General features: G+C 40.5%; 1 protein-coding gene across 14 annotated transcripts in view; it reads left to right on the plus strand.

Moving 5' to 3' along the window:
* Cadps (calcium dependent secretion activator) overlaps positions 1 to 24121 on the plus strand; it is a 454319-nt gene that overhangs the window by 304974 nt on the left and 125224 nt on the right. For 13 of the 14 annotated variants that reach the window (XM_029468976.2, XM_085828366.1, XM_085828361.1 and 10 more), the window contains exons 11-13: positions 1555 to 1767; positions 14723 to 14859; positions 17968 to 18155. In XM_029468976.2, the coding sequence (XP_029324836.1) occupies positions 1555 to 1767; positions 14723 to 14859; positions 17968 to 18155 (538 nt within the window). Of the gene's footprint in view, positions 1 to 1554; positions 1768 to 14722; positions 14860 to 17967; positions 18156 to 20511; positions 20671 to 24121 lie in introns of all 14 variants that reach the window. The other variant, XM_021182627.3, reaches the window with a different exon arrangement.

A 24121-nucleotide genomic window follows, 5' to 3' on the forward strand; every position in this document is an offset into this window, starting at 1 on the left:
TACAAATATAAAGTGTATACACAAGAGAAGAGAGGAGAAACTGAAGGTGGCAGAGAGTCAATGGATGTGGATTGCAAACCTTGACAGAACCTGGGGTTTCATTTCAATAGGTTGGGGCCTCAGTAAGCTAAGCAGAAAAACAGCATGACCTATTAGATTAGGCATTGGCTGGGTTCAGTACGGAGAACTGTCACAAGAACACGAGAGTGGATGTTCTTGGTTGAGATAGGAGATTGCACAAGGTAATTATAGCCAGATTCAGGAGCCAGAACCAGTGGCAGAAGAAGGGTCCCTGCTTTGGTAATCTTTGGTACCAACATCCATAGGAGAAATTAATGAAAGATTCTAAACTAGTCCCAAGATTGCATGTGGTACTTTCTAGCTGGATGGGTTCAGCTCTCCTAAGGTGGCAAGAGGTTGAGACAAAACCCAGGATGTCAACATTGGGTGTGACATGTTTGAGATGTCCATCCAAGTGCACAAGTCCTGAGAACCCTACTAGTCTAGGTATGGAGTTGAAGGAGGGACTCCAATGTGCTGAGGGAAATGTAAAGTACCTCTCAGCACATTCTTAACACATAAAAGTTATCACCAGGAACTATAAATACAGGACTGAAAAACAGAACCCCAGGAGCTTCCACATTTTAAAGGTCAGGAGGAGGAAGAGGAAAAGTAGACAGTAAACTAAACAGAGTAGCCATCACATGCTGAGAGGTAAGTGGGGCATAAGGTTTCCTGAAAGAGAAAATTTCAACCAGAAATTAGTAAGGATTGCTTGATCATGTGATACAGTGAGCAGAGTTAGGATTTCACATTGAACTTTGGATGCGGCAAGGTTAATAACATTGATGGCTTTGACAACAAAGGTTTTAGGCAGGCAGCAGCTGGATTAGAGGCTTTATGGTCAAACGGAGAGAGCGCCTTGCTGCTCAGAGATGATTCTCTGACCTATAGTATCAGCATCTACAGAGAACTTGTTGGAAGTTCTGGACCTCGGGCCTCACTGCAGACTTGTGGGATCAGAAACTGCAATTGATCAAGTGCCTAGGTGTGCTGCATATGCAGAAGTGATGGAGAAGCCTCAGTAGATATGTTCTTTTCACTGTAAAGAGAAGAACCACAGAAGAGCAGGTGAAGGGAGAAGGGGCCAAGAGAAGTGGTTTTTGTGACAGTGGTGGTGATGGTTGTGATGGTGCTGGTGATGCTGCTGGTGACAGTACTGGTGATAATGGTGATGCTGGTGGTGATAATGATGATTTAGGAAAGAAATGTGTTTATAAGTAGATGTTTAATGCAACTTTTGGCATATTTTCACTAGCAAGACAAAGAAAGAGATATGAGCCAGCCTTAAAATGTTTCTTAAATACCTGCTCCTACTCAGTGGCCAACTAGTTTACAGTCACCTCATCCAGAAGTCATTAATTGCTCCTCCCCTTTCTGGCCCAAGGAAAAGCAGTAGGAATTGGCTTTCTAGGGAGTGCTCCCTGGCGATGGAGTGCTCCCTGGCGATGGTCTCACAGCTCAGCTTAGATGGTGGGCTTGATTTTCTTGCAGGTTTGGAGGGTGGCCGAGCCTTCTTCAATGCAGTCAAAGAAGGAGACACGGTGATATTTGCAAGTGATGATGAACAAGATCGAATTTTGTGGGTCCAAGCTATGTACAGGGCCACTGGCCAGTCGCACAAACCTGTTCCCCCTACCCAGGTGCAGAAGCTCAACGCCAAGGGCGGAAATGTGCCTCAGCTGGATGCCCCCATCTCACAATTTTGTAAGTACATATGCCATTTCCTTCTTTCTTTCTTTTTTTCTTTCTTTTAAATAGTTCTGTAAAGTAAGTCTTCCAAAGTTGAATGAGAAAAATTCGTTGTTTTTATATAGAGGATTCGAAAATCAGATTTGCTCGGGGCATGTAGCTAACACAGGGTGAAACTTGGGGCAAAATCTTAGATGAACGTAATTTTAAAGTGCAATACTTGAGATTCTCTACCAAGGACTAAACAAAGGAATGTATATTTTATATCTATGTCTATCTTTTGATTTTGCTGAGAGTTTGGAATTCGCAGCCAAATGCATATTTGTTTGAGTCCCTGAAATATAGTAGATTCCGTATATTGGTGCTTCGTCTCCTCCTATTAAAAGGAATTTAAAAATAGGGATGATTTGAAATAAACTTAAATCTGCAATTTAGAACCATTTAAAAATAAATGATGACATTATCACATGCAGTGGGAAAAAAACCCATGATACCTAAAATCACATTCTGAGCAGAGATAGCAGAGACCTGAAAGCAGCCCCAGTTCATGTGCAGTTTCCCTCTGCCTCTGTGTCTCCGTACTCTTTGTATTGCCACTTTTTGCCCCAGATCTCCCAATACTTCTAAAATTCAGGATACAGTGAAAGCCAAAGCTATATTTTTATTTTTAGAAAAAAAATAAATTAAGAGATCTGCAGATTCATTGTTTACTCTGCACAGAGACCTTCGGCTTTGTCTACAGATAACTAAAGTGTGCATCCACCCACGGAACTGTCATGGTGGTCTCTTATTTTAGTACGAGGTTCCCTCTTTCAGCATAGGTTACTGAGCACTTGTCTAGCAAGGAGACGTTAATGAGGAAGTCACACGAGACTCTCTTGCTCTTATGGCTTCTGCATCCCAGTGAACATTCAGGTTACCTCCAAATCAGCCTCCCCCACCGTCAACCATTTCACACACTGGCAAATAGAACAAATGTAACAAGCTGGTATTAGATCAAGAGGGTATTAGGCAAATAGACAGGTAAGGAAGGCTTCTCAGACCTTAAGTCCAAATGCTAGGGCTATGACTCCCAGATCTAGAAGGCATGGATATGAGAGCAGAGGTCCCTGCAAGAACAGAGAGTCCAAAGCAGAGGCTGCACTTCCCTGGGACGCTTGCTCATGGCTCCACTGTTGCTCTAGAGCCAAACCCGAGTGTATATGTAGCGATTTTACAGCTATAGAAACTATAGAGGGAAATTAAGTTTTCAATAAGTCCCACTACTGTGTATATTTCCACCAGGCAAAGGTATGGTTTTTGGGGGGAAGGCAAACCCCCAGTTCCATACCAATGATTTCTTAAAGGAAGATGTGTTCTTTGGTTGAACCTGACATACAACTCCATACAGTAGCCTTCCACACAGAAAACTATGAAAGAAGACAGAATACATGAGGCTGAAACTAGAGTAGAGTGGACAGCCCTGCAGTGACTACCCTTGACATAGGATATCCAATATTTATTTAATTTCTAAATAAATAGAATCTCTGTGACAGGTTCTCCACCCCCCTCACTGCCTGATAGCCTATGGTTAGCACATCTGGAAAACGCATTACCCACCATACCCTCCTGCATTCTCTTTGATGAGAAAAATCCTAATTATAATCACCATTCAAATCAACTTCATGAAAGACCTATTTCAACTGATATTTGGAAAATCCTCTTCTTTCCAAATGGCCTCCTATTCTCCCAAGATCATTCCACTTTGCATCTCGTGTCTCTTCTGCCATCCACCCACAGTAAGAAATGGCTGCTTGACTTGTGCTTGGCCCTACATTTCTTCACTAATAGAGGAAAGAGAAAGGACAACTAGGGGTCAAAGTGAGTAGAGAAATGGTGGGAGTGTCCCTCAGTGATGGAGCATGTACTTGAAGCATGTCCTTTGATTCTAGCATCACCCCCACAAAGGAATTTCTAAGACCCATGATAGAAGCTGTTGAAGAGGGATAGCCTTTCATGGAAATACATGAAGGCCAAAGGTAGAGAGTTCTTCATATAGACAGGATTTATTTCATTCAACTGAATGCTCTGTGACTCAGACATGTAACAACCCTATTTGAAACATCTTAGATGGGTCATGCAGCAAAATCCTAGAAGGTAGAATTGGAGGATAAGGTCATCCTTGTAGATTATACAAGCTATGTTGATTATATCACAAAGCAAATGTGATAGCATGTGCTATAAAATTATCAGAACCTTGGGTAGTTCACCTTCTCTAGTGACCCCTTAACCTCTGCATGGAAGGGAAGGACCTTCAGAGAGTGTGAGGTGCCTTCATAGCTATCCGGTTCTCAAAAAACAAGGCTGCCACATCCAGCCATTCCAATTACCCACTACAAGAGGCTCCTTTCTCACAGACAATAATGTGAATGGCACTCATTTAATTGTGTGGTGCCCAGTCTTCACAGATGTACATCATGTCCCCATGACTAATGCAACCCAGTAATACTGATCTCCATGTTCCCACTGTCGCTTTGTTTCATCCGAAGCAGACCCCCCACAGTGCTTTAGACTGTTTATTGCAACCACAGTACCACCAGGATACTTCTGTTCCCCAAACTTAGAAACCAGCAGAGGATGCCAGTGAAGATGTAAACAGCTCCTTCAGACCCTGAACATTTATGGTTAAGGATAAAGAAACCCACAGAAAGACCAGAAAAGGAAACCAGGGTTCTGCACTCAGTGGTATAACAAGGCAATTATGTCTGGCAAGCACACAGAAAAATATGGCTTTGAGTGGGGCTCATAGGTCTTACTGGAACGTGCTATAGCACTGTCACAGTCACAGCTGCCTATACTGCCTTAAACCAACACTGTCAAACAGGTCAAGCATTCTATATGGGAAACCTGCCCTTATTTGCCTGAGGCTTCCTTACATGTAGAAACCAAGCCCAACACCCCAGAAACTCCTCTGTACAGGGCAAACTGAACTATGGTTGTCACTGAGGACAACAAAGCAGGGGAAAGGAAGGATCAATCCCAGTGAAGTTCTAAATAGCAAACTTTGGTCATTCACTTATCATCACAAGAACTAATGAAAGCACAGATTTTCTAGCTAGAAACAAAAAAGGGAAAGGAAGAAAAGATTTTAAAAGGAGAGAAAGAAAAAGAAAATCAAGTATTGCATTTTAAAAAGGTTTCCTTAAGTCCCAAAAGGTCAGGGTCATTGCTACATACTCGACTGTGCACACACCTAATTAAATCTTGGTTCTGAGTATTTGTTCAAAGCACTTACCATTCTTGCCAGGGGATGGTCTTAATGACTTTTCCATGACTTCACTTGGTAATTGCTGCATTAGTTTGTACACAGATGACAGAAGCTCCATAGAAAAAAGAAGCCACATAGGAATGTTTTGGGGACAGAGGGAAAAAAATAAAAAACACTCCAATCTTGTCCTGTCGCTGTCGATTCTGAGGCATCCTGGGAACTGGACATTTTGCAGTTTGGGAGAGTTGAGGGTAACTGTGTTTTGGGATGTTTCCAAATTCAGTTTAACTGACTTTTGGGGGGAAGTTGGCATTTTTTTTCAATGTCAAAAGTTCAATTTCAAAACGAAAAGACATGTCTAAGGAAGAATGGAGTGGAGTATTTATGTGGAATGGAAAAAAAAACTGGGAAAATAGATCCTGCTATTCATTTGTTTGTGACTGAAGAGGTCTGGGGAGGGTTCCATCAGCCTTGCAAACCTTTTGTTCTTCTCTGGTTTTTATTTGTATGTGTGCTGTTGATTTAATTTTTCCATTTTAGTTATTTTTTTATAAGTTGGTACCTAGTTCCATAATTTTTGAACAAATACTTGTAATTCTCCATTTTCTAAGGCCAATATTGCATACTTTGAATATGTCCAAATTTGAAATTGAGTATTGCCACAGTTCACTGTGCAGAGTGACTACTCACTGACATCTTATCCCTGTCTGTGAGTATTAGAGAAATCCTACAGAGAAATAATATAGTGCTCATTTTGTGTGGGGTGGGAAAAGAAGGTATGTTAAGCTTTGCCATTTGGTCAATGATTGCTGCATATAGTGCTTGCATTTACTTGTTTTATTGTCTATTTCTCAACTAACAACTGTTAACTACCTCATGCACCCCAGAGTTGGATGTTGCTGAGAACTGCTCTATTTTTATCACTACTGAGATAATCTTCAACAGTTAGGGGGATTTTGACTACTGCTGGTTTGGGGGAGGTTGATTTTTGTTGTTGTTGTTGTCGTTTTGTTTCATTTTAAGTTTTCTCGTTCAATCTTTGCTCAAACCCAAGAACTGTAGCTGCTAGGTTAGAACTCCTGTCTGCTTTCCTGAGCCTTGTTGCTAGTCTTTATGTTATTCTGGTTTGTTCCTTCTTACCCTGCTAACTTCTAGCTGGACTGAAGGGTAAGTGCTCCCCCATAGCTAGCACAGCTCAGATAATCTGACTCGATTATCTGACACCTGCAATGTGCTTCCTCTCTCCTCTTCAATCTCCCTCATGTCTAGACTTTGTAGTACAACTCTCGTGTTATTTTCCTGACCTTAGGTTTGAAATGTAAGCTTCCATACTGAAGCTAGGATGCATGTCATGTGTGCATAATTGCCTCCTCTCCTTGGCTTTCATATTGGCATCAAATGAACTTTTGAGTAAAGCCAACCAGGAACTTCTGATGTTTTTCATTCCAAGAATATTGATTAATATCACAACGAAATGGCCAGCAATGCCACTGTCTCATGGAATCCACAGTTACCTGACTGCTCAATGCCTGAAAACAGATCATTTTGCACTTTGACACAATGATGTGTTGTTGTTGTTGTTGGTCCCCTGCTCCATTCAAAAGATAGAGTGGTCAGCTACGAATGGTGTAACCATGGATACAGTAGCAGATAGAAAGATGAGGTAGGAAATCCACTGATCTCAACTGAGCAATATTTGGAATCGAAAGCTACAATTAATAAATTATTTGAGCCTTAGAGAACATATTCAACTTGGCTTACTGGTACATCCTCAAATAAAACCCATTGAGGATTGATTTTGAAAGCAGAGCTGTAAAACATAGTCCGTCCACAACAATGGCAAGCTAAAGACATGAATGAGTCCATATGCTCTATTCACAAAGGTTTTTGGTCCAGGATCTCACAGTGCCCAGGAGGGTTTTCAGCTCTCCGCCATTCTGTTCCTCCCCCAGGAACAATGACAACAATAACTTGGTCAACTTCATTTGTATTTCTATTAAATTTTCTAAATATAAACCTCTAAGAAACAGAAAATCAATACTTTAAAACTTTAGGAAAAGCTTTCTCTATTCTACTTTTAACCAAAGAGAGTTTACAATTTCCTTATTCATATAGGATCAAGCTGTCTACATGAAGTGTGTTTCGAGAAGACGTAACATTAGAGAGAGCTAGACAATTTGGTCAAGAGAGCAGGCAAATATGTATTTGAGTTATCTGAATGCTAATTTAGAAAACTGTAGGTCATACCATTCCTCCTGATAATTTAACAGTAGCCTTTTCTTACTTTTTTTGTTCGGTTGTTTTATTTTAATTTGCTTTTTCTCCCTTTCTTTCTCTTTTATTTTGCATACATGTACCCCTGGCTATCAGACTGATGTTTTCCACCACTCCCAGAAGATTCTTAACTTGACTTTTCCTTCTTTTGAATATCTGATGAGGCATCTTAGCAGCTTCCTATAGGGGAGAAGTTAGTGGGAATGTAGGACTTTGTTCTGCTTTGGTTTCTGAGTGAGAGGACGGATGACTAGAGGGCTGACTGGTTCTGTTCTGAGTGAATTGACATGTATTCTCACATGTATTGCTGTCCTAGTAGATGTTCTAATAGTCATTTGCCTTATTTCTTACAGTTTTATTTTTGCTACATCTTCTATTGTCAACTTGCAATTGCTACATTGCAGGAATGCAATACCAAAGAATTATTCCAACAGCCACGCAATTTGTATGACCCCACCAACACCACACTATAAATCTTACTCTTATTGTTAAGACTAAATGGCTTTTAAAAGGACTCTATAGTAAGTGAGGTCCAAATATTTCAAAATATCATAATCCAATCTAAAGAAAATAAATTAAATGAAGATTCATTCTTATTGACTAATATTCAACAGATTGTTACCTAATCACTTGAGTATTATCATGTCAGTAAGATACATTATTAATTAGCTATAGAACATTTATTTCTGTTTATATAGGAAGAAATATAAAATTAATTAAAATTAAATAATTATAAGAGGACAATTCATTGAAAATGTAGTAATTGCAATAGGGAAAATTACAAAACATTTATTATTTTGGCTTTGGATTATTGACAAAACAATAATCTCTGTTGTAATATGATTTTTACTCAAAGCTACTGTCTTTCAAAGAACTAGAGGAAGTCAGCCCTGAAATAATGTTCATGTTTGCCCTTTTGGGCCTTTTGTCGTGGTGGTTTTCAAATGCCATGTGACCCTTGGCCTCCAAAGATGCCATCTTCTCCCAGCCATTCACAATGGAGTGCTTCTAGTCAGAGACACCAAGAAGTGAAGCCATTCCCAGGCAAGAGATCCACACTGCACCTCAGGGCAGCAGGCATGGGAGAACCAGTCTCGTGCTGTGCACAGCTCAGGCAGGGCACAACATTCCCTCGTTCCTTGACTATAACAAGAAAGCACTTCTAGAAAGATGTGTAAACAGCCGGCTGCCACCAGTCATTGTCAGTTCTTGATGTCATGTCTTCTGATGAGGCTGACGACTGTCATTGTTCGTTACTGTCCAGAGCATACATTCACTCCCGTACTGTCAAGCAGATATGACATGCACATTTGCCATATAAGAAAGACACAAAGTCACCTTTTAATTTACAGTTTGAGTTCACAGATGACGTTCGAGTTACACTAGCTATTCACTTGCCTCCAGCGCCTATCGAGAGCAACAAGCATCCGGTGTGTGCCCCAAATTTCAGAAATAAAACAGCGACTGCTGCTTTGTTGCAGAATGAGACACTGAGATAAAAGAGCCCTCTTGGACAATTTATTAGTAGGCTATCAGAATTATGTTTAGCAGCATAATTCTTTCTCATTTTCACATAAAGTTCCAAAGCATAATATTACAAAATAAAGATATTTATTTACCTTTTTTTAATCCCAAAGCTGTTGTGATAATAGTGGGGGGAGAAATTAAAAATGAGAAATTTAAAAACTACTTTATCCATTCAAGCAAAGTATATGTATTTGGTATACACTCTAAATGTACCTAAAATATAGTTTTCTAAAATAAGATCATATAATATGCTTTCTAATAATAGAAGGTATTATGAAAAACTATTACATAATTTTCTAGTCATATCAGCTAAAAAAAAAAAAAACAGACATTAGCAACCTTGAACTGATCCCAGACGTCACAGCCACCTAAGGAGTGACATAAATGTTAGATAGTCTCTTGGGCACTAGTCACATGAATTTCAAAAAAAGAGATTAAATGAGGATATAAAGTCCATAAAATGATAGCACTGTAGAAAACAGTATTTTTTTTTTTTTTAGTTCCTTAAATGTCAAACCACAGTTGTTTCCAGCCAAGCTCAGGTCAAGTTTTGATGACTATTCATCTGATGACTATATATCCACTTATTGTAAGCATGGATTCCCTCACCTTGTCTCTGTGTATGAGCACCAATGATAGGATTTAAGATTCTTAAGATGGTAGAAATGCCACTCTTAACTTTATTCATTAAAGTATACCTTGAATCCCATCTCTATCCCATACCACAAAGGACTTTGGACACCCTTACACAATTAAACCTCACAGGTCAGATGACCAAGCATCATTTGAAAGGTGTGGATTCCACCCTAGTCACATAGCCTACATAACCCACTTTCAGTATACTACAAACCCTCACAGACTAATGAACACTTGGAGAGAACTTCCTGAAACCAAGTCTGGGTTGAAGTTAGTACTCAAAATCTACTAAATCCGAGATATCTTTAAATTATTTCTCATTAATAATGATAGCAACAAAGGTGGTTAAAATGTATCAACCAAAGCAAGCAGCATTCCAAAACAGCACTGAGACTTCACAAAGCTTCATTGTCCTCCTGATGCTATTTTGCTCAACCTAACATTGGTATTCATTTTCATTCTCTGACACATGCAGGGGAAGTGACCCCAGTGTCCTGAGTTCAGGAAGCGACTCTCTAGAACTTTCACTCTGAGCTGTTTTCCTCTGGTGTTGTCGACATTGGAGTTAGTTCTCGCTTTCTTTAATCTACCAGTTCTCATTGTTTGCATAAAGGGAAAGGGAGTTGTTTCTCGTGCTCAGTGCTGTAAGAGACCAGACTGGGCCAGTGTTAGAATGATTACATGGTGTTGCTTGGGAAGCACCCACAAGTTCTTTGAAACAGAATTGACAACAGCTGGACCACTGCAGTGTTTTATTTTAAAATAGACAACATATGTAATGCATATGGTCCTAGACATGTATGGAGACACAAGCAGACAATCTGAATGGTATCCAAAGACACCTGCAACTAGAATTCTGTCTCCTTCTATAAGATTTTCCCCTAAGAACACATGTTCCCACTTTTGGATTTGTGAGATGCCATCTGAATCCCCATGTGTGTGTCTCCTTAATAAAGCTCATGGGGACCTGCCTAGGATGGAGGTGTCAGAGTCATTCGTTCAGTTGATAGCCACCTGCTAAGGATCTGGTTCCTGCAGAGGCTAACAAGGAAATAGCAGATCAGGGAATGCTCTCAAGGAGCAGATTACCTGCTCAGAAATTCTGCTGTGTATATTCTGACACCAGAGAAATTAGAACATAGCCTTGAAAAGCCAGGCCAAGTATAGGAACTGGTTATGTAGGGACAGGGCAGAATTATGAAGTGGAGAGACAGGGATGGGCTGATAGCTTCCTAAAATAATATAAGCAAGCAAGAAGATATGGTGCATTAGCTATAAATACAGAGGCATCTTTGGCTCACTTATGGCTTTGTAGGCATATGAAATCTGCCCATTTACTCCTAGACAACTACTGAGTGTTTATATGGCAGATGCCTTTCTGGCCAGTTATTACATCCAGTCAACAGTTCTATGACAAGGTCTGTAAATACTGAAGACAATGAATCAATGGAACTTTAAACATTTGAATATAATTCATACCACACAACTGGTTTTCCAGTTATTATAAATTCCATCCTAGCACCCTGATGAACTCTCTGCTCTTCTAACTAACAGATAAACCATGAGCTCACTCTAAGAGTATTCCTAAGATCAAAACCTAGCAGACACTGAGCCTGAGAGATGGCTCAGTGTATAGAGCTGATTGCTGCGAAGCCTAACAACCTTGTTTTGATCCTCAGAACCCACATGATAGAATGAAAGACCCAAGAGTTGGCTTTTAAATTCAATGTGCTGGCCATGGTCAGAATTTACACATGTGCACAGAGCACATGGATGAACTCACACAAGACACAATAAATTATTGAATAAATGTAATTTTAGAATAAATAGAAAACACTTCCTGAAAACATGGGTTTATTTACTTTGATGAAATAAACTTAATATTTTAACAAGTCTGTACCAACTACTCTCTGTGTTCTGGGTTCTTTGCTGGATACTTGGAGTATAGCAGAAGACAGAAAAATCCTAGAATCCCTCCTTAAAACTCAGATGTTTTGAGTTGATACTTCAAGTTAGCACTCCCAGCTCATTTTTGTTTTGTTTTGTTTTTTTCTTTTCATAGTATAAGTTTGGGGAAGCTTTTCAAACTAGTCCCAAGAATCAGGCGCCGTATATACATTCTTGAGTTATAAGAACAATTAAGATAATGAGCTTACTTCTGAGTAGATGATAATGTTATCTTTCTTACTAGAGCTCACTCCATTATGCACCATCCCTCATGTATAGGTATACAAGGATTCGAAAGATCACTAAACTGTAGTCCAAGATAGCAGAAAAGAAACAGACATGTCAACTCATCTGTCACACGTGGAAACTGAGGCTTAGAGATAAACAATCCCACCATCACATGACTATTTTAAAATGGAGGCCAGATGCTGGGAGGATGGCTTAATCAGTAAAGTACTGGCCATGCAAGCATGAGGGCCTGACTTCAGATCCCCAGGACACACAGAGAAGCGAGTCACATCCAGTACCCTGAAGATAGTGATAGCAAGATTCCTGAGGTATGCTGGCTAGCCAGTCTTGATGACTCAATGAGCTTTGGCTTTAGTGAGAGACCTTGTCTGTGTCTGGCTGTCTATGTCCAGGTCTCCCTAGAGGACCAAACTTTCTCTTCAGACCATTTTCTGAGTGGCCAGAAAAGCAAACAGATCAACAGCAAAATATTCAAGAGACTAAAACAATTGAAAAGTATGATGCTTGAAACCCATGCCATCGTTTTAACAGTTTATAAAGTCAAAATAAGCAAGATTGGAAACCATTTAGGAAGATAATCCATGTTAACCTCCTACCTTCACATGCACACACACTAAACGTCAAGCTCAACTTCAAGCCACATAAATCCCAGTTCTGGATCATTCTTCATGTAGACAGAAGAAGAGACATGAAGGAGAGAAAAGACATTTTATTTTTTTTATGGTTATTGTTGCAAAGAGAAAACTTCTGACTTTATTTATATTTTTCCATAAGCCAGCTTCAGACTGTCAGTAGAGAAGAAAGCTATCTCAGCCAACATCAGGAATCAGCACAGCCAGCAAAGCCCTGTGACAGCTTAGGGACGGGGAGGCTGGCTGTGTCCAGATCTCCCTAGAGGGCCAAAATGTCTCTTCAGACCATTTCCTGAGGGGCCAGAAAAGCAAGACAGGTCAACATCAAAGTATTCTAGAGGCTCCAACAACTAAGAAACACAACATTTGAAATCCATGCCATGCTTAGAAGAGCCCCCTTCTCCACAAGCTGACTGACCTGGGTTGTACTATCATAATTGAAGAGCAGTGAGTTAACTGAGCCAAACTGGCAAAGTAAGGTCCTGGCCAACTTGTCAGCTCACAGCCTCCACTGGATAATCCAAGAGCAAGACTCTGAAGCTAGCCAAGCTGCCCAATATATCATTAAAATTGAGAGGCAGGGAGTGGGTGTGGCTCTCCATGAGGAAGTAACAGGGTGAGCAATTCAAGCACTCTCCACGCTCACTTCTTCCTGAATTGACCTGGGAGTCACAGGATAGATGGTGAGAGCAGTATCTGTGACAGGAGATAGAGGAGGGCGACCCAATTGTTGTAAGGGTCTTTTTACTGCAGGGATCCTGAGTAGGAGAAACCAGAAGATACTTCCTTGCCTTTGGCCACAAGTAAACATCCAGAAAGAGCCAGCTTTTCCTGCAGACTTCACGGTCCCAAGGATCCCGAGCTTAGCAAGCAAAGCAAAAGAAAGCCACGGCCATGCAGCAAGCTCGATTTCAAAACACTTCCCCAAGGATGAGTCTGAGACAGCTACCATGGCAAGCTTACAGATCCTCTAACAGAATTTCTGCACAGGTGGTATCTCTTCCCACAGTCTTTGTGTTATCATTTTAATGGACAATTTGTCTGTTAAAATACTATTCTTCCACTTGCCTTCTAGAGACAATGGTTTTGTATGTCTTGGGCATAAACAACACATCATAACCAAACACTGACCACTCACTACTCCTATGCAAAATGCCAAAGATTTTAAAAGTGTAGAAGCTGACAAGCTGCACAGTTTTGTTCGAACGATAGCTGAAGTCACTGAAAACTCATAGTGTTAAAGTCCCACAGCTACCAAAAAATAAGCTCATAGCAATACTCTAAGTGAGGGAGAGAAAAAAAAAAAAACCCTTCCTGGGACAGAGGCCACATAGGAAAATATTATTCAAACACCCTCTCAAGTCAGAAATCAAGTTTCCTTTGCCCTGATTGCTCCGCTGGCTCCTGGCAGCTCCCTGCATCCCCGTAAAATGTTGCATTCGAAGAGATGAATAAAACCTTGCTTGATTCCCTCTGAGATTCTACCTTATCGTAGTTGGATATCTGGAGAGGGAATGACTCGGTCAACTGAGCAGATCTCTTTATCCTTGAAAAATACCCCTGTTCCTACCTTTTGAGGATTTTTTCTTAGTGGCACTTGAGCTGAATTCTCTGAGTTATTTTGCCAGCTAAGGATAGACTATTTTAGTTACACATGTTGAGATTAATTAGTTAGCCCTTAGGAGGTTTTGCCTACAGCCTTCACCCTGTAAGGAAAAGTGTGAATACATGGAGACTATTAACTCACAATAACTGGCAGACCGCAGCCCTCACAGGGTAGTTTCTGTTTACTAATGGAGTGTGTGCCCCACAGGCAAAGTCCTTGCCTATCCAACACTAAACCCACACTAAACTTATTCTCCCAGTTTCAACGAAAATCTTAAATTTAAATTAAAAAAAAAAACCTTTTAATTTTGGAGGGTTGGGAATCAAACCTTTTGTGATACCAAATTGGCAATGAGAATTTGGAAGGGGATGACACAAATATTGTCACTCTGCTGAAAACCAGCATAAGCCTTTCCCCAGATAATTCCAATAAGCACAGAAAAATTACTCTAAACACAACCGCTGGAATGGCAGAATCTATTACGAACTAAAAAACCTAGCTAGACTGCTATCAGCAAAGATCCGATCTGCTTTCAGTGTTCGGTGAGATGCAGGCGAAGTTACGGTCTCATGCATGGTTTAAAGAGCAACTCGAAGCACTGGAATTGTGATCATTTGATAAACATGTTGATGCCAATATATTTTTGCCTAAATGCAGTAAACTTACCAGTAAGTGATGCAAGTTGACAATGGGGGCGGGGGGCGGGGTCAAAGACTATCTCCGGGGTAGCGGGGTGGGGCAGCTACAATGATGTTCACAATGCCTAGTGAATCCTGTGAATCTGCAATGTCAAAAAAAGCCTGTGATGTGTTTCTCTAAATTGTGTCTCTTTCCACATGTGTAAATGAACAGACGCGGATAGAGCTCAGAAGCATGGCATGGATGAATTTATCTCTTCCAACCCCTGTAACTTTGACCACGCTTCCCTCTTTGAGATGGTGCAGCGGCTGACTTTGGATCACAGACTTAATGATTCCTATTCTTGCCTGGCAAGTATACCCTTTGATGTACAGCAATTGCAGCGTGACATTCCTGAAAAACATCAAACACCCCTCTACCTTTATGTCAGAACTCTACCCACTCCCTACAAAACCCCTTTAACAATTATAAGCAAGTCTTTAATTTTCTGAGTGGCAGAAGTTTTATTTACTCAAGAGTCCATGTGAGTTGGAGGAAGTGCCCATGAGAGACATAGCCAATTCCCCAGCCACCCCATCTTAGCTGCTACGTGAGAAATTTTCCTAAGAAAGTGGTTGAACTTGGCACCTGCTCAAAATGAACTTATAAATATTTCCCGATTGTTGTAGATACCCCACCCTCTCTGTCCTGTGCCTGTTATTCCTAGCTCATTAAGGAATACAATGCTTTTGTCACTTCTAAAGATCGAGACAGTTGCTAATACGCTCCACTGCCACTGTAGTGGATTTGGGTTTGTTTATTTGGGTGACACCTCCTCTGTCATACTCAGAACCGTGTTTACCCTTGAGGAAAAATTTTAAAGGTGCAGTAGGCATTTAGAAGCTCAGCTACCCAGCAGGGTTTTTACATTCCCTGAAATCTCATTTTAAACCCTCAGTCAAATTAGTTCAGTTTAAAGACTGCTGTTACATATTTATCCAATTTTTGAAAACACATTTTTGGTTTACAACTATCAAGCCCCAAACTATGACAAAGATTCAGCTCATTTCTGTTTTCAGATTCTAAATGATGAATTTATTTAAGCGTAAATATTACTTACTAATCCCACTTTGTAGACAGAAAAGAAGGGGGGGATGATCAAATGATTTTATGCAGAGAGCAGTTCTTCTCCTTGACTTCAAACATGAAAGTTAATATATTTATGTAACATTAATATTATATAATTAACTGACATTAGCATAAGCCCTTATTCTGAATGATTATTTTAAGTTCCCCTTTTTTGCTGCTTGAAGATATAGTGTGTTTTTTAAAGAGGTTAAAATCATCTTAAAATAGAAGTGGGATTCTGTAAGATAATTTATTAATCTATGGCTCACAGTGACACATTATCTCATTTAGAATCTCATCATTGGAGACTCTTACTTTGCCAAGTTGGAAAGGAACACCACACTGACTTGCAAAACAAAAACAAATCAAACAAATAAAACAAAACACCTTACCTTGCATTGCAAGTCCATTTTTCTCAGATTTCCTACTATTGTGTATCTCTAATTACATTTATGAGCATCATGAGGTGTGCCTCAGCACAGCCACCCTTTCAGCAGGAACTCTTCTCACTTGATGAACACTGTGAGACATGTTTACACTTTGAGACGGTTTCACCTTTATGACTTTTGTTCACGTCAGTGTTTGAAAACAATTTTTTTCATTCTGAAATTTACCATGAAGGAGAATTAATAAATGCCCTCTAAAGATATAACCGGAGATAACAGACTGATGCATGTTCCCCATTAATCACCATAGGCTTAAGTACATAGTCCAAATTTAAAAATAATAATTATGAGTGACCCAGAACAACTCCCTTTCCTGATTATATACCTGAATCTATTAATTAAGGCCAGAGTTTCAGAAAATAACAGAAATGTAAAGGGCCTTATCCCCTATCTCTCTATTCCATTTTTCTCATTAGTACAGTCTTTTTTTTTTTCAGTTGGTTTTGGAGACCGACCAGCAGGGATACATAAATTTTTCTGTGTCTTCGACTCAGTTCCTAATTGATATTTCTTCAACTCTTTTCAAAGCAGCTATTTTGGCATCTACAAAAGACTTGGTGTCATCTGAGTCGTAGAAAATATATTTTAATCTTTCACAGCAGTGTTGTCTCTAAGATTTAGCATTTGGGGTAGCAGATGGAGTGGCAAAGAAGTTGCCTATAGGGGCAGCCCACTGCCTCAACTACTCTCCCGCCCTCTGGAGGAACTTATAATTTGAAATAGGAAAGATGCCGTCTTTCGTTGGATGCATCGCTGAGCTGCACGTTGCCAGTTGAAGATCCCCAGATCCTAATACAAGATGAGAGCCTTGTAAAGCCCTCCCTTCCAGACTCCTTTGGCCTCTCCCTGTTCCACATCACTGTCGCCCTCATCCCTTCTATCCAAGCTGCAGTAATATTAAAAAGAAAAAAAAAACCTCATAGGAGACCCTCAAAGAAAAATGAAGTTTGTTTAAAAGAGCCCAAATGTCCAATCTAGAAACTGCCACCTGGACTGGTTTATTGCTTGCTTCAGGTAGCATGGAAATGAGACAACATGGTTTGATTTTAGACTCTATCCATACTGACCCTCAATGCCAAGTCACTTGGCCTTGCTAGGGACCTGTCTTTCCAGTTACATAAGAGAGACACAGGTTTCTAGCCATCACGATGCTGAATTATTATCAGAGACTCCATCTGGATTCTCTTTTGCAGCAAGGTTTGGCTGGTCTCATGGTGAGAAAATATAAACAGGAAAACAAATAATTGCAGGGGGTAGGGTGGAGCTGTAGATGCAGTCCTGAGAAATCTCTCTCTTTTGTTCAGTTGAATCCGAGTCAACTTTCTTACTCTAGCCATGTAGATGCTATGTTAGTACCTTCATTTCAAAATGTACTGAAAATTTCTTCTAAGGTGTAATGATTTACAAAGTTTAGTCTATGTGTAAACCAGCTTAAATTTCCTTTATGCCTGAAGATAGGGAAAAAGACGGACCCAGAGTAGAAGCTGGGCTGGGTCTGGTGTGAATAGCAGGTTCCTTATCCAGACTCTGTGCCAGTCCTGTCTACCTCACTGGCTTACTAGAAGGCTCAGCTGAAAGCTATTTGTCAAGCACCAGTTGTCTACCAACCGAAGGCATTTGTATCCCAATTTTCCCTTGCCAGACTCTGCCCCAGCTTCACCCCCTATAGTAGTACATGTCAGAGCCCTGCTTGTTCTCTTTTCCTAGAAGCATGCTGCTTGCTGATACAGCTCTACCAATTGTGTTGAAATCCCATAGCATCCCTGAACTCAGTTAATTTACCCACCTGCAATCAGAAGAGTTAACACTGGCTGTTTACCAGTCCCTTCCTCTAGCCACTCTTGATACTAGCACCTCTCCAAAAAGCAACATTTAAAAGAAAGTCTCTCCTTTATTTCCCTACAGGGCTGGTTCAGTCCTGGCCAGGTGTTTGTGTTAGATGAGTATTGCGCCAGAAATGGAGTCCGAGGATGTCACCGGCATCTCTGCTACCTTAGAGACTTGCTGGAACGAGCAGAAAACGGCGCGATGATTGACCCCACGCTTCTTCACTACAGCTTTGCCTTCTGCGCATCCCATGTCCATGGTAACAGGTAAGCATGGGTCTAGCGGTATTCCTAAAGGATAAAAAAGAAACTTCCAATGGTTTGTAACTAGTTCTGCCTGAAAGAGTGACCCTAACTCAAAATATATCCCTATTTACCCAGTAGTGCACAAACAGACTGGGGGGGGGGCACTACACATGGGGTGGGTAGGAGAGAGGAAGAAAGGGAGAGAGAGGCATGCTAAACTAATTTCCTTTCCTTAGACAACTGTGAAGAAATACCAAACAGCCCTTCTAGGGGAGCCCCCGAGTTAAATCAGTCTGGGTAGCAATCATCGGTGGTGGGCTTTGGTTTTGTATTTGCTTTTTCCTTTTTTTTTTAATCGGTGACCTTGGTTGGTAATTAAATTCTCAAACATACAGTTTTCTGGTCTATAAAATGGGAATGACAGTTTTCTCATGGAGTTGAAAGGATACTTGTGAATATATATATATATATATATATATATATATATATATATATGTGTGTGTGTGTGTGTGTGTGTGTATATATATATATATATACATATATATACACACCCTCAGCCCAATTTGGCAAGAAACTGATCACTATTTTGCCTTTTTTGATACTACCATTCATTTCAGGAGTGTTTGATGGTTGCTTGCATTTTGTATACGTGATGAAAAATAAAAACCAGGGAAGAAGTCAGGCATGGTGGCGCACGCCTTTAATCCCAGCACTTGGGAGGCAGAGGCAGGCAGATTTTTGAGTTTGAGGCCAGCCTGGTCTACAGAGTGAGTTCCAGGACAGCCAGGGCTACACAGAGAAACCCTGTCTTGAAACAACAACAACAACAACAACAAAAACAAATAGGGAAGATACATTAAGAAAAGGAATTCAGTTCTGGGTAGAACTCAATAAGAAGCATGACTCGGATGGTGCGGCAGAGCAGCAGCAGGGGACCTCCCTGAGGAAATGGCACTGGAGCCAAGAACTGACTCGTGGAGGCTCTAGGCAAAAGGAACAGCATGTACTACTGTCCTGTGAAAACCGAAGCCAAGCACATTGCTAGAGCTGAAGCAAGATAGGTAAAGCTGGCAGTCAAGATGCCAGGAACACTTTGAATATATCCTCAGAAGTGGGAAGAACTTTGGCGATCACAAGCTAACCAACTCCCTCACTTCGTAGGTTTCACAAACAAGACCAGAATGTCAAGTCTCCTGACTCTGTACTAAGTATTCTATTTCTTTAGACCTTGCCCAGCTCCTAAAGGGGGAAAAAATCTATGTTCTGAATAATGCAAAGAAGCAAATAATTTAAGAACATTGCCATTTGGCTCTAGAGGCATGGAATAAATTTCCACGCTGCCACAGCCAGCTTACCATCTCAATGTATGTAGCCACACGTTAGTATAAAGATAAGTCTACGATATTCCAAAGCACCCCTGCCAACAGCCAGGGGAGGCAGCAGAAGACAGCTGGGTGGCTTTGGAAAACAAGCCTCAGATGAGCAAGTTGTCACTCGGGAGAAATCCATGTCAGGGAAGAAGCCAGTCCAGACTACCTGGCTTTGAAGCCCGGGTTGTGTCAGCCTTCCTCATCTTTGCAAGCCACACGGTCCTGGAATATCTATGGAATTTGTTCTGTGCTTTTCCTGTCTCTAGTACTGATAGACTTTTATGAAATGAGACTCCATCATTTATAGCTACGTAGTAATAACACTGTAGCTTTGAATATTTTAACAGAAAACACGATTATTCTCATCTCCTATTGTTATAGCTCCATAGTCCAACACATGACCTTTTATTTGCATAAAGATACTCATAAGGACTCTGATACCTGGGTTGAAGCATGCCTAATTTGCACTTTTATAAATATGTACACTTTGATGACTGTCTGTTACAGCCTCTTGGACTGAATTTTTTATAGAGGGAGAGAGAGAGAGAGAGAGAGAGAGAGAGAGAGAGAGAGAAAGAGAGAGAGAGAGAGAAGTTGCATTATATTCTCTGGGTTGTCACACTGTATTCTACATATGTTACTGAATAAGAAAGTGTTATAAAATAATGAAATGTTTTTGTAAACTCCCTGGTAAACATCATCATGAATTATGATACACATTGTCTGGGTTTCATATTGTAAGACTGCCACTTGATTCACAGTTAGGTTTATACATCTTGTCGTGGGAACAGTTTGGGATTTCTTATTTCCTTTTCAGTTTTGATTTTCCTTATGCATTTTGCATCTTTTTTTTTTTTTGCTTATTACTTTAGCTTGAATGCATTTGCCTTTGCTTTTTGATGCATCCTTCTTTTTCTTTCTTTTTGTTTGCGCATGTGTGTGCTCTTGGTTCTCCTATGGTTGGCCACCCTCTATGCATGCCTCCTGCCACCACATCCTCTCCAAAGTCAACAAATGCATGTGTATCTTAGTGGGCTGCTATCAAACACAGACTTTCAAGGGGGCAAATCTCCACCTTCTCCTGAACCAGAGATTAAAAAAGATTCACGAAGAGAATCAAAAAAAAGAAAAGAGTCCAAACCTCACCCAAGTCAAGACCAAAAAAGGTAAGAAGCCGTTTGTGTTAGCTTTGGTTTTCAGCCCCTTTGACCTGTCCCTGCATGCATGCTACCATGTCCATGTCTGCAAACAACAGCTTTATGAATCCCCTAAATCTGAATCCTTTAAAGGTTTCCAAACATGCAGTTTTTCATAAAAGATCTTAAAAATGGAAAAATGTGCATTGGGACTGAGTTTGAGTCAGGTGTTTGGTGTTTGTATTGGAAAGAGTGACCTAGCAATAAGCAAACAGAAGTGAGTCAGATTGTTTTAGGTGTTGTTGTTGTTGTGTTTTGTTCTTTTGTTTTGTCTTCATGTCTAGTATTAGTCTGATGCCTTACAAGTCATTTGTAATAAAAAAAAGGTATGCTTGGTAATCTTAATGTTCAAGAGGCAAATAAGATGGGTTAACTGATGTTAGATAAGATAGGCCCATACATTTATTATGGACCTAATTTCTTAAGCAAATCTTCCTAATTTTCACACTCATCTGTTTAGAAGAAACCCAGCTGAAACAGTGAATTATGATAATGCACAAAGTAAGCCCATCACTAAACCAATGGCTATTAGTAGACAAACAATGAGATCATCTTCAAGGCATGCAGTTCTAAGCTTCTGTCTACCTTATCCTGTGCTGACCTTCAGCAATGCTCTCTTCTTTCACTGGAAAATTGGTGCCTTCCCCCTTAGACTTCATTTATTCACTATTTTCAGTCTCTTCTTATATTCTTCTCCCTGTCTTTGCCTGCAATTCTGGACAGACTTGTCCAAATTAGATGGTCATAGGCAAGGATCCTGTATGCTTCAATGTTCATTTATCTACTGGCCATTTCTAAGCCTTGTGTATGCAGTGAACTTACAGAAGTTCCAAGTGCACCCGGGAACTTCTGCTCGCTGGAGAATGAAGCAGGCTGTCCCTCATAGTAGGCAGAGCTATTAGTGAGCAAGCAGGGAATCCCCAGAACCACCTAGTCACTCCCCTCCCTCCTGGCACTGAATATGGCTGATGGTGGGACAGAGTTCCTGCTTGTGTTTTGCTCTGCTGTCCATATCCACCTGCAAGAAAACAGAAACTTCCAGTCAGGATCAAGAAGCCACTGTGGAAGCTGTCCAGAGTGCTGCTTTTCAACCTGGCATCATCCACACAGAGCAGAGCAAGTCGTTCCTGTTGAAAGGCAGCTCTCACTGGACTGTGGCCCATTTCCTAGCATATAAAGAGCTACCCAATGGGAGCTTTCCTATGTATTTGACGGGATTAAGCATGGTGAGATTTCCCTCCAGAAGACTTTTGGTGATGTCTGGAGATATTTCTGATTGGCATGGGGGTGATATTAAATACCCAGTAACACTCAGGCCCAAATGACAGTGGCATTGAGGTAGAGGAGTCTTGTGTTAAATAATGTTCCCAAATGATGGGCTGATGTGTTTTCCCCCTTGGATTTCTTGTTCTTTCTTTTACATCAATGTTGTACCTATGTGTTGCTCTGCAAAAGCAGCAGTCTTCCCCCTCTAGGGTTCACATGAGTCACATGGAAGAGTCTAATAAAATACAGAGCATGTGTTCCTACCCTCAAATAATTCAGCAGTTCTTTTTTTTTTTTAAGGTATTTTCCTCACTTACATTTCCAATGCTATCCCAAAAGTCCCCCATACCCCCCCCCACTCCCCTACCCACCCACTCCCACTTTTTGGCCCTGGCGTTCCCCTGTACTGAGGCATATAAAGTTTGTGTGTCCAATGAGCCTCTCTTTCCAGTGATGGCTGACTAGGCCATCTTTTGATACATATGCAGCTAGAGTCAAGAGCTCTGGGGTACTGGTTAGTTCATAATGTTGTTCCACCTATAGGGTTGCAGATCCCTTCAGCTCCTTGGGTACTTTCTCTAGCTCCACCAATTGAGGCCCTGTGATCCATCCAATAGCTGACTGTGAGCATCCACTTCTGTGTTTGCTAGGCCCCGGCCTAGTCTCACAAGAGACAGCTATATCAGGGTCCTTTCAGCAATTCAGCAGTTCTTACATGGAGCCAGAAAGCTTCTTCTAATATACTCTCATCCATGATTCTGACTTCAGAACACATCTAGCCAAGCTCTTGGTTGTTTCATTACTGTATGTTTGAACCACTTGTGGTAAGGAAATGAAAATAATTCTGATTCCTGAGCCCCATTTGCAGCCAAAAGCCCTCTGGGGAATTTTTACCTGAACCATTAAAGTTTAATAATGAAATAATTAAGCACGAGGAATAAAAGAACTCAAGTGATTCTAATACATATCAAACTTTGAGAGTAATTGAATGAATATTAGTTTGGGCCAACTCTTTAGAACTAAGCCCATTTTCTCAAAAGAGAGAGAGCAAACTAGAGGAAAATGTGAACGTGTTCAGCTGGTTGCATTTGGCGATCACAAAATCCACAGATGTAAATTGCTATATCTTCTCATTTTTAAATCAGCTCCTAAGGTTGCAGTACTTAATTTTCACCATAATATTTTTAGTATTCTTTCTAGATGACATTTAGATTAGCATCACTTTGGTCACTGTCCCACAGTGACAAGGCAATCAAACAGCTCCGATGATTGCAAGTTGCGTCAATGTTCCTTGGATCCCTTTATTATTGAGATTGGAAATTTTTCTCATTTACATTATTATTTAACATTTCTTGAATGCCACTGCTGCTTTTCACATATGGCCTGCATAGAAAGTACATTGTATCAGCAATTAACAAATCCATAATGCCAAACGCCTCGATCCACAGCTCGCTGCATAGATTAATGAGTCTGCAGTCAGATGTAAGAGGGCATGAATTCTAAAACATCTCTGAAAATGGGTCCAAAGATCATCTGGGGAGATGTGTTCGAAGTCACGGTTCTGTTCATCTTCACAGCCCATGTGCATCCTGTGGGTTCGGATTTGAACCCATTCTTCTCCATTCATCCAGCCGGGTCCCTAAATCATCCACCCCCTTGCCCAAGACAGAAGCTGAGCAGCCATTCCATGAACTCCCCCTTCTTTCGTAGCACGTGACAAATCAATTCCTGGCTTTACCAATGCTCTTAAGTTTATCTCAGGTATTTCCATTTCTGACATTCATTGAAGCCACTACTATAGTTGAAGTCTCTGTCTTCTCTCCCAGGGACTGAACACTTGGCTTATTTATGGTGTCTTTGCCTCATTCAGATAGTGTCATATGGTGGTTATTTTATTTTGTTTTGCTTTGCTTTATTTTGTTCTGGTGAATGCTTGTCTAGCACTGAGTTACATATTTTTTCTTTCTTTCAACCATATCTCTAACTCTTCATACACATACACATACACAATTATGTTTAGTATATTTTATCTCTCCTCCCCCCCAAAAAAACAGTATCGCAATAAGTGGGTATAGATTTGCCTTACAGAGAACTCTGAAAACAGTGCTTTATGCAGCAAACAGGTATGGATAGAGTCTAACAGTGATCTGTATTC

The sequence above is a fragment of the Mus caroli genome, unplaced genomic scaffold, assembly GCF_978045245.1.
Source record: "Mus caroli unplaced genomic scaffold, Mus_caroli_1 scaffold_12, whole genome shotgun sequence".
Lineage (NCBI taxonomy): Eukaryota > Metazoa > Chordata > Mammalia > Rodentia > Muridae > Mus > Mus caroli.